Source organism: Salmo salar, chromosome ssa03 (assembly GCF_905237065.1).
Source record: "Salmo salar chromosome ssa03, Ssal_v3.1, whole genome shotgun sequence".
NCBI classification, from domain to species: domain Eukaryota; kingdom Metazoa; phylum Chordata; class Actinopteri; order Salmoniformes; family Salmonidae; genus Salmo; species Salmo salar.
Genome location: NC_059444.1, coordinates 78,065,613 through 78,080,134, shown reverse-complemented (window position 1 = coordinate 78,080,134; position 14,522 = coordinate 78,065,613). Strand labels below are relative to the sequence as shown.

Sequence of the window (14,522 nt, the reverse complement as noted above, 5' to 3'; positions counted from 1 at the left end):
TTCTACTGTAGCTGGCAGGCATAGCAGTTGAGTATGTAGCTTAAACTCTAGTCTATGCCGGGGAATAACCTACCTGTGTGTGTTAGAGTAGGCTGTGGGTGAGGAGCTGGCCCTCTCTCTGAGCAGGCTGTCCCAGGGGTCGTCACCCTGGCCCAGCTCTCCCGTTACCCAGCCAGGCAGGCCTGCAGTGCTCTGCTCCAGGCCCCGGCCACATAGAGGCTCGTCAAAGTAGATGGACTGGCAATAAGAAAAGGTGCAGAGCTGAGTTTAGCCATCTAAAACAGTCAAAAACATATAACATACAGTCTACAAAGTACTATAAAATGGAATATCATGAATTAAACAAATAAACAAACATAAGCAACATGGGCAGCCTACTAGCAGTAGAGCAGAAAGTATACTATTTATAGTAGCTTAGATCATCAGCGCACTTTAGTACTATACCGAGGATTGTTTGTTTACCATATATGTTGGTAGAGTCTTGAGACTGCCTGACTCTGGCTTGCGGCTGAAAGGGCCTTCCAGGATCCCTCTTCTGAGCATGTGCAGGAGCAGGCGGGCGTACATGTTGCGGTTCTTGCGTCCCATCAGGCCCGAGCCGGATACACCTGGGTCACACAGCTTCTTGATCCACAGGGCACACCGCTGGCGCTCTGAGGTCAAATAGGGAGCAAGAAATTACAATCAATGCACTACTAACACATATGACAATTACAATTTATAGAACACTTGCTTTTTAGAAAAACAACTCATTTTACTGTAGGCCTACCTGTCTTGTGGGGGAGTTTTAGGACATATGGTTTCATGTCAACCAGGTGATGGTCAAACTCTGAGTCCAGTTTCTCCCATGTCTCCTCTTGTTTGTTCATAATGTCCTGCATATTGGGAATGACACACATTTAACGTGTTACTTTCGACTGGTTACTGTGTTTACATGCAAACGTGTCCACTCCGCCCCTCAGAGCACATTTTAGCTATTGCTTCACAAAAACCATGCGCAACTAAACTACAACTTCAGAACTAGAGGTTTCAATACAAATGTAGCAAGGCTTTGCTGTTAATGTCATCAATTCGGCATCCCTGCATAGGACTAACGTTAGAAGAGTTAACTACACACAGACTGAGCCACCAAGCTCAGCTGGCTAATAACAACTGAACCGTTGCTAGACACTTCGACTTGCATCGAGAAGGTGATGACGGCATATCTATCCTACTAGCTATCTCGCACAACTGAATCTGACATATAGCTAGTTTGCCAATAATGGTGCAGCTAGCTAAGTTAGCTTTGTTAGCTACAGTATCAATCTGGCTAGCATCAATTCTGTTACTAACAGTAGTTCAAGCAGCACATCAAAACGACAAACAGTGGCCGCGCGCTTAGTATTCACTGCAAATTTGTATTAATTTTACTCGTTAGTTAGATAATTACGATATATTACACTTCAAGCTCACATTATGCGATTATACTGGAACAAGTAGAGTTATTGGCTTGTTATTACCAGTTTCTGCAGATCTAAACGGTTCAAACTTCTGCTACACAGACTGCGTCCTACGTCACATCCTTTTCCCGTAAACAGAGCGTCCTTGTTGTCATAGAAACTGTCAAAGCTGATGAAACAAATGGTACCCTTTCCGTGCGATTGCAAGATGTTGCATTGAGTATAGAGTTAAATAGTTGTACATAATTATGTGATGCAGACCTGCGTTTACTATGCACAGTTCTGTTTGGTTCTAGGTAAAAAAAAAAGAAAAAAAAGAATTGGAAACAAGTAGCCTAGGCTAGGCCCATTTGTAAATAGTTTCAAATAGGACTATTTACAGGATTTTTATATGCTTTCAAATACTAATAAGTCGTTGGATTCGGCCACATTGTTTTAAAATACTGAACGGCAAAAAAAATAAGTATTTAAAATACAAATATTTAAATATGCATAAATGTAGGCCTATTTGAACCCAGGTCTGCTGTGATGTTACTTTCGACTGGTTACTGTATGTTTACATGCAAACATGTACACTCCACCCACCAGAGTACATTTGAGCATTTTCCAAACTTCCACATAACATTCTACGCTATACATAAACTCAGCAAAAAAATAAACGTCCTCTCACTGTCATCTGTGTTTATTTTCAGCAAACTTAACATGTGTAAATATTTGTATGAACATAAGATTCAACAACTGAGACATAAAATGAACAAGTTCCACAGACATGTGACTAACAGAAATGGAATAATGTCTCCCTGAACAAAGGGGGGGGTCAAAATCAAAGGTAACAGTCAGTATCGGGTGTGGCCACCAGCTGCATTAAGTACTGCAGTGTATCTCCTCCTCATGGACGGCACCAGATTTGCCAGTTCTTGCTTTGAGATGTTACCCCACTCTTCCACCAAGGCACCTGCAAGTTCCCGGACATTTCTGGGGGGAATGGCCCTAGCCCTCACCCTCCGATCCAACATGTCCCAGACGTGCTCAATGGGATTGAGATCCGGGCTCTTCGTTGGCCATGGCAGAACACTGACATTCCTGGCTTGCAGGAAATCATGCACAGAATGAGCAGTATGGCTGGTGGCATTGTCATGCTGGAGGGTCATGTCAGGATGAGCCTGCAGGAAAGGTACCACATGAGGGAGGAGGATGTCTTCCCTGTAACGCACAGCGTTGAGATTCAAATCAAATCAAATGTATTTATATAGCCCTTCTTACATCAGCTGATATCTCAAAGTGCTGTACAGAAACCCAGCCTAAAACCCCAAACAGCAAGCAATGCAGGTGTAGAAGCACAGTGGCTAGGAAAAACTCCCTAGAAAGGCCAAAACCTAGGAAGAAACCTAGAGAGGAACCAGGCTATGAGGGGTGGCCAGTCCTCTTCTGGCTGTGCCGGGTGGAGATTATAACAGCACATGGCCTAGATGTTCAAATGTTCATAAATGACCAGCATTGTCAAATAATAATAATCATAGTAGTTGTCGAGGGTGCAACAAGTCAGTAACACAAGAGTAAGTGTCAGTTGGCTTTTTCATAGCCGATCTTTGAGAGTATCTCTACCGCTCCTGCTGTCTCTAGAGTTGAAAACAGCAGGTCTGGGACAGGTAGCACGTCCGGTGAATATGTCAGGGTTCCAGCAGGTCTGGGACAACAGGTCTGGGACAGGTACCACGTCCGGCGAACAGGTCAGGGTTCCATAGCTGCAGGCAGAACAGTTGGAACTGGAGCAGCAGCACGGCCAGGTGAACTGGGGACAGCAAGGAGTCATCAAGCCAGGTAGTCCTGAGGCATGGTCCTAGGGCTCAGGTCCTCCGAGAGAGAGAAAGAAAGAGAAAGAGAGAATTAGAGAGAGCATATTTAAATTCACACAGGACACCGGAAAAGACAAGAGAAATACTCCAGATGTGACAGACTGACCCTAGCCCCCCGACACATAAACTACTGCAGCATAAATACTGGAGGCTGAGACAGGAGGGGTCAGGAGACACTGTGGCCCCATCCGATGAAACCCCCGGACAGGGCCAAACAGGTAGGATATAACCCCACCCACTTTGCCAAAGCACAGCCTCCACACCACTGGAGGGATATCTCCAACCACCAACATACCATCCCGAGACAAGGCCGAGTATAGCCCACAAAGATCTCCGCCACGGCACAGCCCAAGGGGGGGCGCCAACCCAGACAGGAAGACCACGTCAGTGACTCAACCCACTCAAGTGACGCACCCCTCCCAGGGACAGCATGGAAGAACACCAGTAAGCCAGTGACTCAGCCCCCGTAATAGGGGTAGAGGCAGAGAATCCCAATGGAAAGAGGGGAAACCGGCCAGGCAGAGACAGCAAGGGCGGTTCGTTGCTCCAGCCTTTCCGTTCACCTTCACACCCCTGGGCCAGACTACACTTAATCATAGGACCTACTGAAGAGATGTGTCTTCAGTAAAGACTTAAAGGTTGAGACTGAGTCTGCGTCTCTCACATGGGTAGGCAGACTATTCCATAAAAATGGAGCTCTATAGGAGAAAGCCCTGCCTCCAGCTGTTTGCTTAGAAATTCTAAGCAACAACAAGCTCAGTCCGATGATGCTGTGACACACCGCCCCAGACCATGACGGACCCTCCACCTCCAAATCGATCCCGCTCCAGAGTACAGGCCTCGATGTAACACTCATTCCGTCTACGATAAACGCGAATCCGACCATCACCCCTGGTGAGACAAAACCGTGACTCGTCAGTGAAGAGTACTTTTTGCCAGTCCTGTCTGGTCCAGCGAGGGTGGGTTTGTGCCCATAGGCAACGTTGTTGCCGATGATGTCTGGTGAGGACCTGCCTTACAACAGGCCTACAAGCCCTCAATCCAGCCTCTCTCAGCCCATTGTGGACAGTCTGAGCACTGATGGAGAGATTGTGTGTTCCTGGTGTAACTCGGGCAGTTGTTGTTGCCATCCTGTACCTGTCCTGCAGGTGTGATGTTCAGATCTACCGATCCTGTGCAGGTGTTACACGTGGTCTGCCACTGCGAGGACGATCAGCTGTCCCCCTGTAGCGCTGTCTTAGGTGTCTCACAGTACAGACATTGCAATTTATTTCCCTGGCCACATCTGCAGTCCTCATGCCTCCTTGCAGCATGCCTATGGCACATTCACGCAGATGAGTAGGGACCTGGGCATCTTTCTTTTGGTATTTTTAAGAGTCAGAAGAAAGGCTTCTTCCATGTCCTAAGTTTTCATAACTGACCTTAATTTCCTACTGTCTGTAAGCTGTTAGTGTCTTAACGACCGTTCCACAGGTGTATGTTCATTAATTGTTTATGGTTCATTGAACAAGCATGGGAAACAGTGTTTAAACCCTTTACAATGAAGATCTGTGAAGAGTTATTTGGATTTTTTACAAATTATCTTAGAAATACAGGGTCCTGAAAAAGGGATGTTTCTTTTTTTGCTGAGTTTACATGGTAAGTCAAAATCATGATATTAATAGCAAACATTTACATGTTGTCTTTTTTATTTTTGTAATGTAAATGTTTAGGCCTATTATCAATATCGTGAATTTGGGGTAATATAGGGCTAGCTGGATTATTGATTTGCGAAAGTGATTGAACGTGTTTTTTTCAGTAAGCAATGCCATTAGGTCGTTCAACTAAAGGAGTTTATTTTGTATGCCTTTGATATTGTAAGTAGAAATTGGGCACCAATAATGAATTTGTTATATTCAATGAATATAGACCACATGGAGAATTCGATCAAATGTTTTATATGAATAAAGACTTGCTAAAAATTCAGCATTATGTCATCCCTCTGTGACTTCCAGGAAGGTTCTTAACCCACTTAACCCAAACGTTTCTCCAAGTTTTCACCATCATTGTTATTTTGTTGCTTTGATAAAGTAATTCCTGAAGAGTATTTCATGTGATTAATGATTCATTTTAAGGTAAAAAAAAAAAAAAAAAAGAAGTCCCTCATTTTAACGTCAACCCTGTTAAAACTCTCGTTTTAATATGGTAAAACTATTCCCTTTAAAAAAAAAAATGTTTTCAAAATAAACATGTAACATCTGATAGTCAAATCATAATGTAAAAGCAGGTGGGATTGTTCTACTCTTTTTGGTAATTTTCTGGTGTTTTGTAGTGGAAAACTGAGTGAGTTGAGAACACTCACTCCGTAGGCAAGACCATGGTGCTTGCCTACGGAGCTGTGAGGGGAACGGCACCTCCGTACCTTCAGGCACTGATCAGTCCCTACACCAAAAGAAGGGCACTGCGTTCATCCACCTCTGGCCTGCTGGTCCCCCTACCTCTGAGGAAGCACAGTTCCCGCTCAGCCCAGTCAAAACTGTTCGCTGCTCTGGCACCCCAATAGTGGAACAAGCTCCCTCACGACGCCAGGACAGCGGAGTCAATCACCACCTTCCGGAGACACCTGAAACCCCACCTCTTTAAGGAATACCTGGGATAGGATTAAGTAATCCTTCTACCCCCCCCCCAAAAAAGATATAGATGTACTATTGTAAAGTGGTTTTTCCACTGGATATCATAAGGTGAATGCACCAATTTGTAAGTCGCTCTGGATAAGAGCGTCTGCTAAATGACGTAAATGTAACTGTCACCCATAGATAGACAGGCTAGAAACATTTTAACAATTTCATTTTCTTGTGTGAAGCTTGCATTCAATTGCACACAACAAGCTTCCATTCCCCGTCACAATGGGATTTATGGCTGATTTAAAATGAGATCATCAAACCTGTTATGGTCAAACCTATTACTTTATTTGGCACTTAAATTAGGTACTTACTTTAGTCTTTTTTTTTTTACCTCTTCAGGTGGGAAAAGTTTTTTTATTTTATTATTGAACATGTGCTCTTTATGGCAGAATGTTACAATGAGGTGAAATCCAAAGATTTTTTCACCAATTCGCACATTTTAAAAGCCACCGATTTGGTGGAATGAACCAGAAATCGATGTGGTGAGGCAAGGTCACGCAGCCTGTTCACGATGAAAATAAAGAAAGCGGTCTGTGCAACAGAGGTAGATTTTGGAAACAAAGAAGGTTGAACTGGGATTGTCCCAGGTACAAACATATGTTACCAGAAATGATATAGGTCTACCCTTTATGAGCTAGCCTAAATACAGATTATTTTCTGAATAGCCTATTGCTGTAATAATACGCTTCATCCACATGATGGCAATGCTGACTTGCAATTTCCAACAGCAGCAGTTCAACACTGGATATCATATTATTGACGTCACTGAGAATGAAAAAGAAGCGCTCAGTGGTGGCTCTAGCAAAAGGGAAACCCGCTGTCCAGTGGCTATTTCGTAGTTGCGGTAGCCTATAGTATTTTAGTGCGCGTGTAGAAATACAAGTGAAGATACCTTGGAGTAAAACTGAACCGTACGACCGTGTAGCCTACTTTTTTTCTGCAATGGCTGATCATCATCTTTTACATTATAGCGACTCAGCTGCGGTTGGGAACCGTTTCGCCCGCAAAGGTGCTCTGCGGCAGAAAAACGTGCATGAAGTCAAAAATCACAAATTTACTGCCAGGTTTTTCAAGCAACCGACATTCTGCAGTCATTGCACAGACTTCATATGGTAAGCATCAATGCTCTTGCGCACCCATCATTGTGTGAAAGGGGAGAGGAAAAGTTGGTGCGCTCTCGTCATTCCGGTCGTGTTAGTGTATTTCCTTGTTTACCCAATTTGTTTTGATTTATGCAAAATAGTTGCCTTATGTAAAGTGTTAAATGGTTGAGGCACTGCTATTAGACTCATAATTAGCCTACTAGCCGCTTATCGTCATCAAAATGTATAATTTGTTAATTCAAATGATAACTTAATTGGATGTAATAGTTAAGTGTTCATTAAATTCCATGATGCTAACAGTTAATTTCACATGCGCTATTCTCATAAAATCATATGAAGCTCGCCCTTCACCTTAAAAAAACACCCTTCCGCGCGCTGATTGGCAACTAGAAGTCAGCAATAGAATTCTGTGCTCCCAAATTGGGTATGGATTTAAAAAAACAAATTCTTAATTTAACTAGGCAAGTCAGTTAACACATTTTATCTACACTGACGGCCTAGGAACAGTGGGTTAACTGCTTTGTTCAGGGGCAGAACGACAGATTTTTACCTTGTCAGCTCGAGGATTCGAGCTAGCAACCTTTACTGTTACTGGCCCAAAGCTCTAACCACTAGGCTAACTGATGTTAATGTGCAAATTGTTTTCCAACCAGGCCATACTAAACTCGCCCCATAATTACTCATCTTGCCAAGAAAGATACACCCCCTTAATCAGAGGCATAATCAGATTTTTGTTTATTTTGCACGCTAAAACGTTCAAATTCAGTAGGCTATTAAATTGATCTTTCACGTCTTTTTAAGTCTAATTTCCCTCCTCCACACATCTTGCAATGCTCATGTCTTATAGCCTGGAGACTGAACTCTCAATCCATTGTACCTGTGCAACAGATCTTGCCATGCTCATGTCTAATAGCCTGGAAACGTCTAAACTCGCCATCTACTGTAAATGAGTACCATCAAATGATATAGCAGTAACCCTACTGCTAGCTCTGGTCCAGGGCATTAGTGTGCTTTCCTTTACTAGTTGAGGAAAGCACACTAATGCCCCCCTGGACCAGAGCTACCCCACTGGGCACAATGTCAGGTAATCTAATTAGTTTACATTTGGTTGAGATGTCAACTAACGTGAATTCAAAACATTTCATGTCATTGGATTTAGGTTTAAAAAAAAAAAAAAAAGAACTAAATGCCCTTAAGTTGACTTTGCAAATCCAAATTGATTCAATGTCACATTGATGTGTTGAAATGACATGAAAACAATGTTGATTCAACCAGTTTTTGCCCAGTGGGACCCTACTGTATGACTTGGAGCATCAGAAGTACAGGTAAGACTGTCCTGCTGTCACTCACTGCTCCTTCTCACTGCTTTTCACAGGGGATTTGGGAAACAAGGATTCCAGTGCCAAGGTAACCCAGTGTTCTGCCTGTGTACATGTTTACGCTCATATTTGTATGTGTACAGTAATTTACATGTGTACACTTATTGGCTTAGCATTAGGTATCCAATTTCCATATACTGTATGGTTCCAGTAAACAGTTAAATCACTAATATTCATACCACTGTACAGGGGACGTTGAACCTTCCACAAGCCAGTTTGGTTGTCAAATCCATTAGCAATCTACAAATGAAGACGCCAGCTGCTTGTTCCTTTGTGCAGTTACTGTACGTCTCAAAGCCCTGCTCAGAGTGCAACAATGTCTGCTATTCTTTCAAGAGCAAGGATAGTCAATGAAGGCTTCTGAATCCGCCAGCACCAAAGTACTTCCCCATAGACAACTGTTTAGACAAATGTTATGTAGTGTAGTCTAGTAGGGCTCAGAGTGCGTTAAACTGTTCCGTCCAAACTGAGGTGATGACTGGCTAGTCGCTGGCTGGAGATTTGACTGCTCTTACATGTATACTTTATGCAGTCTGTTCTCCTGAAGTGTAAACCCATCAGATCATAATTCTATTCCAATTATTGTTCAGACAAGATGCTGCGTCTTTCTTATAGCTTGTTGATAATCAGGTCATTATTCACTCTTCCTCTAACTCTTAATATCTGCCAAAAACCTTGGATGGGGCCAGTGTTCTCAAATTTACTTCAAAAGTGCAGCATGGCCACTTTTCAGGCTTCTCTCAAATATGGCATTCACTAACAGTCTTCCACAGAAAAGTACAACTACAGTACACTGCCTCCGTCGGTGAACTTCCACATTCTGTTTGATGAATTAATGTGCATGCAGAGCCACTTAATGACTAAATACCAACGGTATCAGTTCTCTATTCACAGCTGGAGGCCTTTGAGTAGTCATTTCTAGGCTGGTTGGAAAAGTTAGTGAAGGATTTACAGCAATACCCAAGTTCCCAGTATCTGAAATGTAATTGTGTGTTTGAATCTCTTGGAGTCAGATTGTAACTATGTAGAATGGTAAAGGAAAACTGACTGTTAGATTGTAAGCAATAGCAAAGCTACATTCCAAAATAACCATTGATGAATTCAGAACAGCAAAATATAATTCCATGCCAAAAGTTTATTGGACATTCGCACATGACCAAGGGGGATGAACGTCATGTAGAAAAACATTAGTACCAAGTAATAAAAGCAAATTACATTTGGAATGCCATACAAATTGACACTTAAAGCCCATCATTCATGCATCAATTGCCAATGTCTGTGGGGAGAAACATTTGTCAGTCATCCAAATTAGACTACTGTAGACATGTAGTTGTAACAGTACATTACCTGGTGATAGGATACTGCACTCCTTTGGATCCAGCACTTGGTCTAAGGAGAGACTGGTTAGGCACAGGTTTACTGATAACGTGGGATACAACACTAACAGAGGGCTGGGCTGTGTCTCCTGGGGAGTAGAGGGTGTTGGAGAAAACCACTGCTTGAAAACACTCTGCTTGATCCATGGGGCCAGTTCTTGCTGTTCAGCAGCAGAGGGAGATGTGTTTCCTTTACCTTGCTGTCCACCAGTGGATTCTGGAGATGGGTGGCAATCCAGACACATCCACCAATAGGAGGTCCAACATTCTGAGAGGCCTTCAGAACCCATAAGGGCAACCCACAGGGGTATTGGTTAACAGGTCCTGCTACATCAGTAACACTGGGTCTTGAAGTCTTCTCTGGGAGCTTCTGGCTGCTTGGGACTTGTTCTGGTTGCTCAGGGACTGAAGGACAATAATTACAACATGCCATTAATTGGGGTATTATGCCAACTGGTAATGTAATAGTATATAAATCTGATTATAATATATTCAAATTGTGATATGACAGTACACATGCTGGCACCTACCAGTCTCACTACACATGGAATGGGAGAGCCTGGAGAGACGACATCTGTCCCTCGGTGCTAACACACCAGCAGTATTCTGTAGAGTCATTGCACTGCTTTGGGGTGTACAGGCCCTCGTTACACTGGGGTACATAGGCGCCAGGAATATTAGGGGTATTGGCTCTAGCCTGCTCACAGGGTCAGGGCTGGATAGAAGGTTTAGACATTCAGCTTCAGGTAGCTCATTAAGTTAGGTTGAATATAACGTGATCATTTAAGATTACATGAGCTGATAAACATTTAGATTTATACTGTCATAACATCTCAATATCACCATACTATTTAAGTGACAGTTTTGGCAATAGCCCAAAATGACAGGAAGTGTAGCAGGTGGAGTTACTTCAGTGCCACCAGAAATGTTCATTGATTTTGTATTCAGAACTTGAAATTCAATATTTGAATGTGTAGTGCACAAATTTAATTTATAAATTGATAACATGATTTGAAACTGAATCAAATTAATATTGCAGTTTAACAATTCAGTTTATTTTAATAAACATGTTTCTGCATGCACATTGATTACTCTTCTACTACAAGGAAAGCACATTTTTCTAAGCAAACCCAAATCTTAGGAGTTGGACTTAATGCATCAGTTATTGCGATGGTGCTTCCAGTTTAGATAGATACATGTAGTGAAGTCTCCTTGGCAGGGCCGGTTCTATGGGGGGATAAGCTGGGCATGGACCCCCAGAAAGAACACGCCCTCCCTCAGTTGTTGCCCCATAAAGTGTTATGAATTGCAGTGGCCCGGTTTTACCAATGTAGTGCAGCAAGGCCTGCCAGTAGTTCAGACGGGACAGAGGCTATATGCTGGGTGCGCTCATGATCTGAGGGGGATGTAATATTTAGTAGTTAAATCCGAAGATGCATTCTGATTGGGAACCTAGCCTAATTAAGGAAGCTAATTTGACCCCGCACTGGGTGGGATCCAATGGACTGTCACAGAGCGATGTCGAGCAGCCTGCTAGCCCAACCGCCGAGGTTGAGAGCCTAGCAGCTAATTTAATATTGGCCCATCAAGAGTGACGCAACGTCAAATCGCAACCGCTGCCAGCGAACCCCACTCCGTTCTTCAAAAGATATGGGGTGCCTTTGTCAGCAATGCCGACTGCAGTTGGCACTGAAACATTAGGGACATCACAGCAATGTGCAAACACTCTTCACCCCGAAGAACGTATTCAGTGAAGAGATGCAGCATGTTAGATCAACGAAAAGCCCAGCTGGCATTTGAGCGGGACCTACCAAGTACATTTCACCAGGAAGGAGAATGGATCAGAAAGGTCTGAGGTTCAACACAGCAACTCTAGAATGATCAGCTACAGCCTTTATGGCCCTGGCTGCCGTGCCAGAGTTAATACAATTCCCTCATGTAAACCTACTGGTTGTTCGGCAGATTTTATGCAAACTATAGTTTAGGCCTTTGCTTTACTGCACCACATCTTTTAGATACATGATTGTCATTGCTTGCATGTGTAACCAGTGTTAAATGGCTAGCCAGTTAGTGGGGTGCGCACTCATAGCGTTGCAAATCAGTGGTTTCACATGCTGAGACCTTGAAGTAGTCGTTTCCCTTGCTCTGCAAGGGCCGCGGCTTTTGTGGAGTGATGGGTAAGTGTTTCGAGGGTGACTTGGTGTACAGAAGGTGTCTGGTTCGAGCCCAGGTAGGGGCGAGGAGAGGGACGGAAGCAAAGCTGTTGCACATGGGACTAATTACTAGATCTAGAGCTTTGCGTCATTTGATGGTATAGGGACAATGACCAATGAAGCCTACTGGTTGTGTGGCGAGGTGAGCCCTGGCAGGCGCTCCTGTGGTCTGACTGTTCCTTGTTGGTGCCGAAATTGGCAGCTAACGTTACTTTTTCAGAGCGCTGACCGGCGATAGCCTTCTGTCCATGGTCCTGAATTAATGTTACGGTGTGCCTTTTTAAATGAGCGCATCTTGGGCTACCAGTCTTCGTGAGACTCTTCAACATTGTTTGCAAAATGACAGTTTCTAATATGGCTGCATTTCAGATAGGCCTGGATTGTTTAAATTGCAGTAGTATAACCAATAGTGTAGCCTACTGAAAGTAGTAAGTAAACTACATTACAGTCTGTGCGATAATATTGACATACTTTGACAGTAGCTTGTGACAATGAGTGGGCCCCTCCCTGCCTTCACGCGTTGTGCTCAGAATGGACATTCTCTTAATTGGAGCCGATTGAAATTGGCTACTACCACATGACATTTCACAGCCATGCATATACAATATGCACCTAGTTTGCTTTTCTGGAACTCCCACAGAAAATATTTTGCACCTGGAGAAGTAACGGCTTGGTTATAGTCATTGCGACAGCCTATAGTTGTATTTAGTGAAGTTTAAGCCATGTAGTGGGGCACATTCTCTTGTGTTATTATATAGAGCAACGGTTGTGTACGGCTACATTATTTTTTTAAACATTTGAATAGTAGGACCAATCAACTTGTGTTTAGGGCTCTAAAGCAATACTAAACAAACTATAAACCCAACATGTCCCATGCTTAATGAACTTATACATCCCAGAAATGCATGCATATGCAAAAACAAACTTCAAATTGGTTTACATCCCTGATAATCTATCCAGTGCAGCTGGGCGTCAGAGGCCCATTGTCGTGCCATTCATCCACTGCCTCGTGGTTCAACAATGCACAGCCCCATGTATACAATTCCTGGAAGCTGAAAAGCTTCCAGAGTAGCAGTCTCTCACACTGTGTACATGTTCCTGAGAGTTTTAGAGTTCAGGAATGGAGTGTTAAGATAGTACCTCAAATACTACAGCCACATTCATAACATTAAATATGCCACATTGGATTAAGGAACCACTGTTGGTACAGCCAGCTCACCATGGTGTTTCACTGTTTCCATCTACCGGTCCTGGCAGACAAAGTACCAGAATGTTTTCAATCCAAATGCAGCCAAGTTGATTAAACTTCAGTAAGCTTAAACAATACAATAACTAAAACAGCCTATAAATATTGAATTGGAATAGAATTAAGAATGAACACTCATGAAACAATTACCCGTTTCAATTTGTGCAAAACAAATGAGAATTTACATTCAATTTCTGGTGTCACCAAAATCACTCCATACCCATGTTGTCAAGGACAAGCATACTGGCCAGGGAAACTGGAATGAGTATAAAACAACCCTCCATAGTAGCAGTTTAAACTCCATAAAGGTAATAGTTTAAGAAACCCTGCCCTAGGCTATGGTTCAGGACCAAAGGGGGGGCCCTGGGCATGTCAAAGGTCAGTCACTACAATAAATCTACACCGTTGGGTCATGGGATGACAATTTCTCATTTGGGGCTTAAGCTCAAGTTTAAGAACCCTGGCCTAAGAGACAAAAGACTAGAGGCTAAATTTAACAAAATAGTACATCAGGTCAAATCAAAGTAATGTGACATTTTTCAAAATCATATTGTGTTAAGTCAAAATGATTTATTTTAATTATCAAAAGAGCAGAAAACAGCTTACCATTTGACAGGAAAACTAGTAGTGCCTACAAACAGCAAACAGAGCCAAGAGACCCTGAAACAGCAAGGGGGAATGATTAGTAAAATGGCCAGCACACCTTCAACAATACAACTTATTGAAGACAACCCATTTCTTACCTTAGCCTGTCCAAGAGCCATAGCAATCAGCTCAGTTGTAGAACTCCCCAGTGGCTATGGCGTGGCAACAGACAGCTTCCGGTTTTAACTGTGAGAGTGCTGCTCTCGCCTTGTATTGGCACCTTGACTCTCCTAGGTTTCAATTAGAGACAGCTGGTGGCAATCAATGACCTTATCATTTAACATAATGAATAGAGTTGACTTGTTTTCCTATTTCAGCATGACACACAAACCTATCTGTTTTACACAATACATTCCTATCTGCACATACTTCAACATTGCACCCTCCCAAACAGGTTTCAGGTGTAGCCAATCTAGACATTAGACAAGATTTCCCCAATTGGGACAGATGAGCTGCATTTACACAGGCAGCCCAATTGTGCTATTTTTCCGCTAATGGGTCACATTTTCATTAAAAAATGGTCAGAATTGGGCTGTCTGTGTAAAGCAGCCATAGAGGGATAGACAGGGAAAGCTTGTGGTAAGGAAAATCATCAATACTAT

The 14,522-nt window shown here is 42.9% G+C and overlaps 1 protein-coding gene, 1 long non-coding RNA gene and 1 pseudogene across 3 annotated transcripts in view; 1 reads left to right on the top strand and 2 right to left on the bottom strand.

The window, feature by feature from the left end:
* Positions 1–875, bottom strand: part of LOC106601769 (centrosomal protein of 112 kDa-like) — a 302,159-nt pseudogene extending 301,284 nt beyond the window's left edge.
* A 5,840-nt stretch (positions 876–6,715) lies between these two features.
* Positions 6,716–14,522, top strand: part of LOC106606719 (protein kinase C alpha type) — a 236,596-nt gene continuing 228,789 nt past the window's right edge. The window contains exons 1-2 of the mRNA XM_045715506.1: positions 6,716–7,070; positions 8,437–8,468. Coding sequence (XP_045571462.1) covers positions 6,901–7,070; positions 8,437–8,468 — 202 coding nt within the window. The 5' untranslated portion in view covers positions 6,716–6,900. The remainder of the gene's footprint in view (positions 7,071–8,436; positions 8,469–14,522) is intronic.
* Positions 9,549–14,107, bottom strand: LOC106601766 (uncharacterized). 2 transcript variants are annotated; one of them, XR_001328089.2, is made up of 5 exons: positions 14,019–14,107; positions 13,882–13,935; positions 10,347–10,531; positions 9,788–10,221; positions 9,552–9,716 (listed from the first exon to the last, which is right to left on the bottom strand). It is a non-coding gene; the product is annotated as an uncharacterized lncRNA (long non-coding RNA). The 2 variants fall into 2 exon arrangements; XR_001328088.2 differs by having other exon boundaries at positions 9,549–10,221.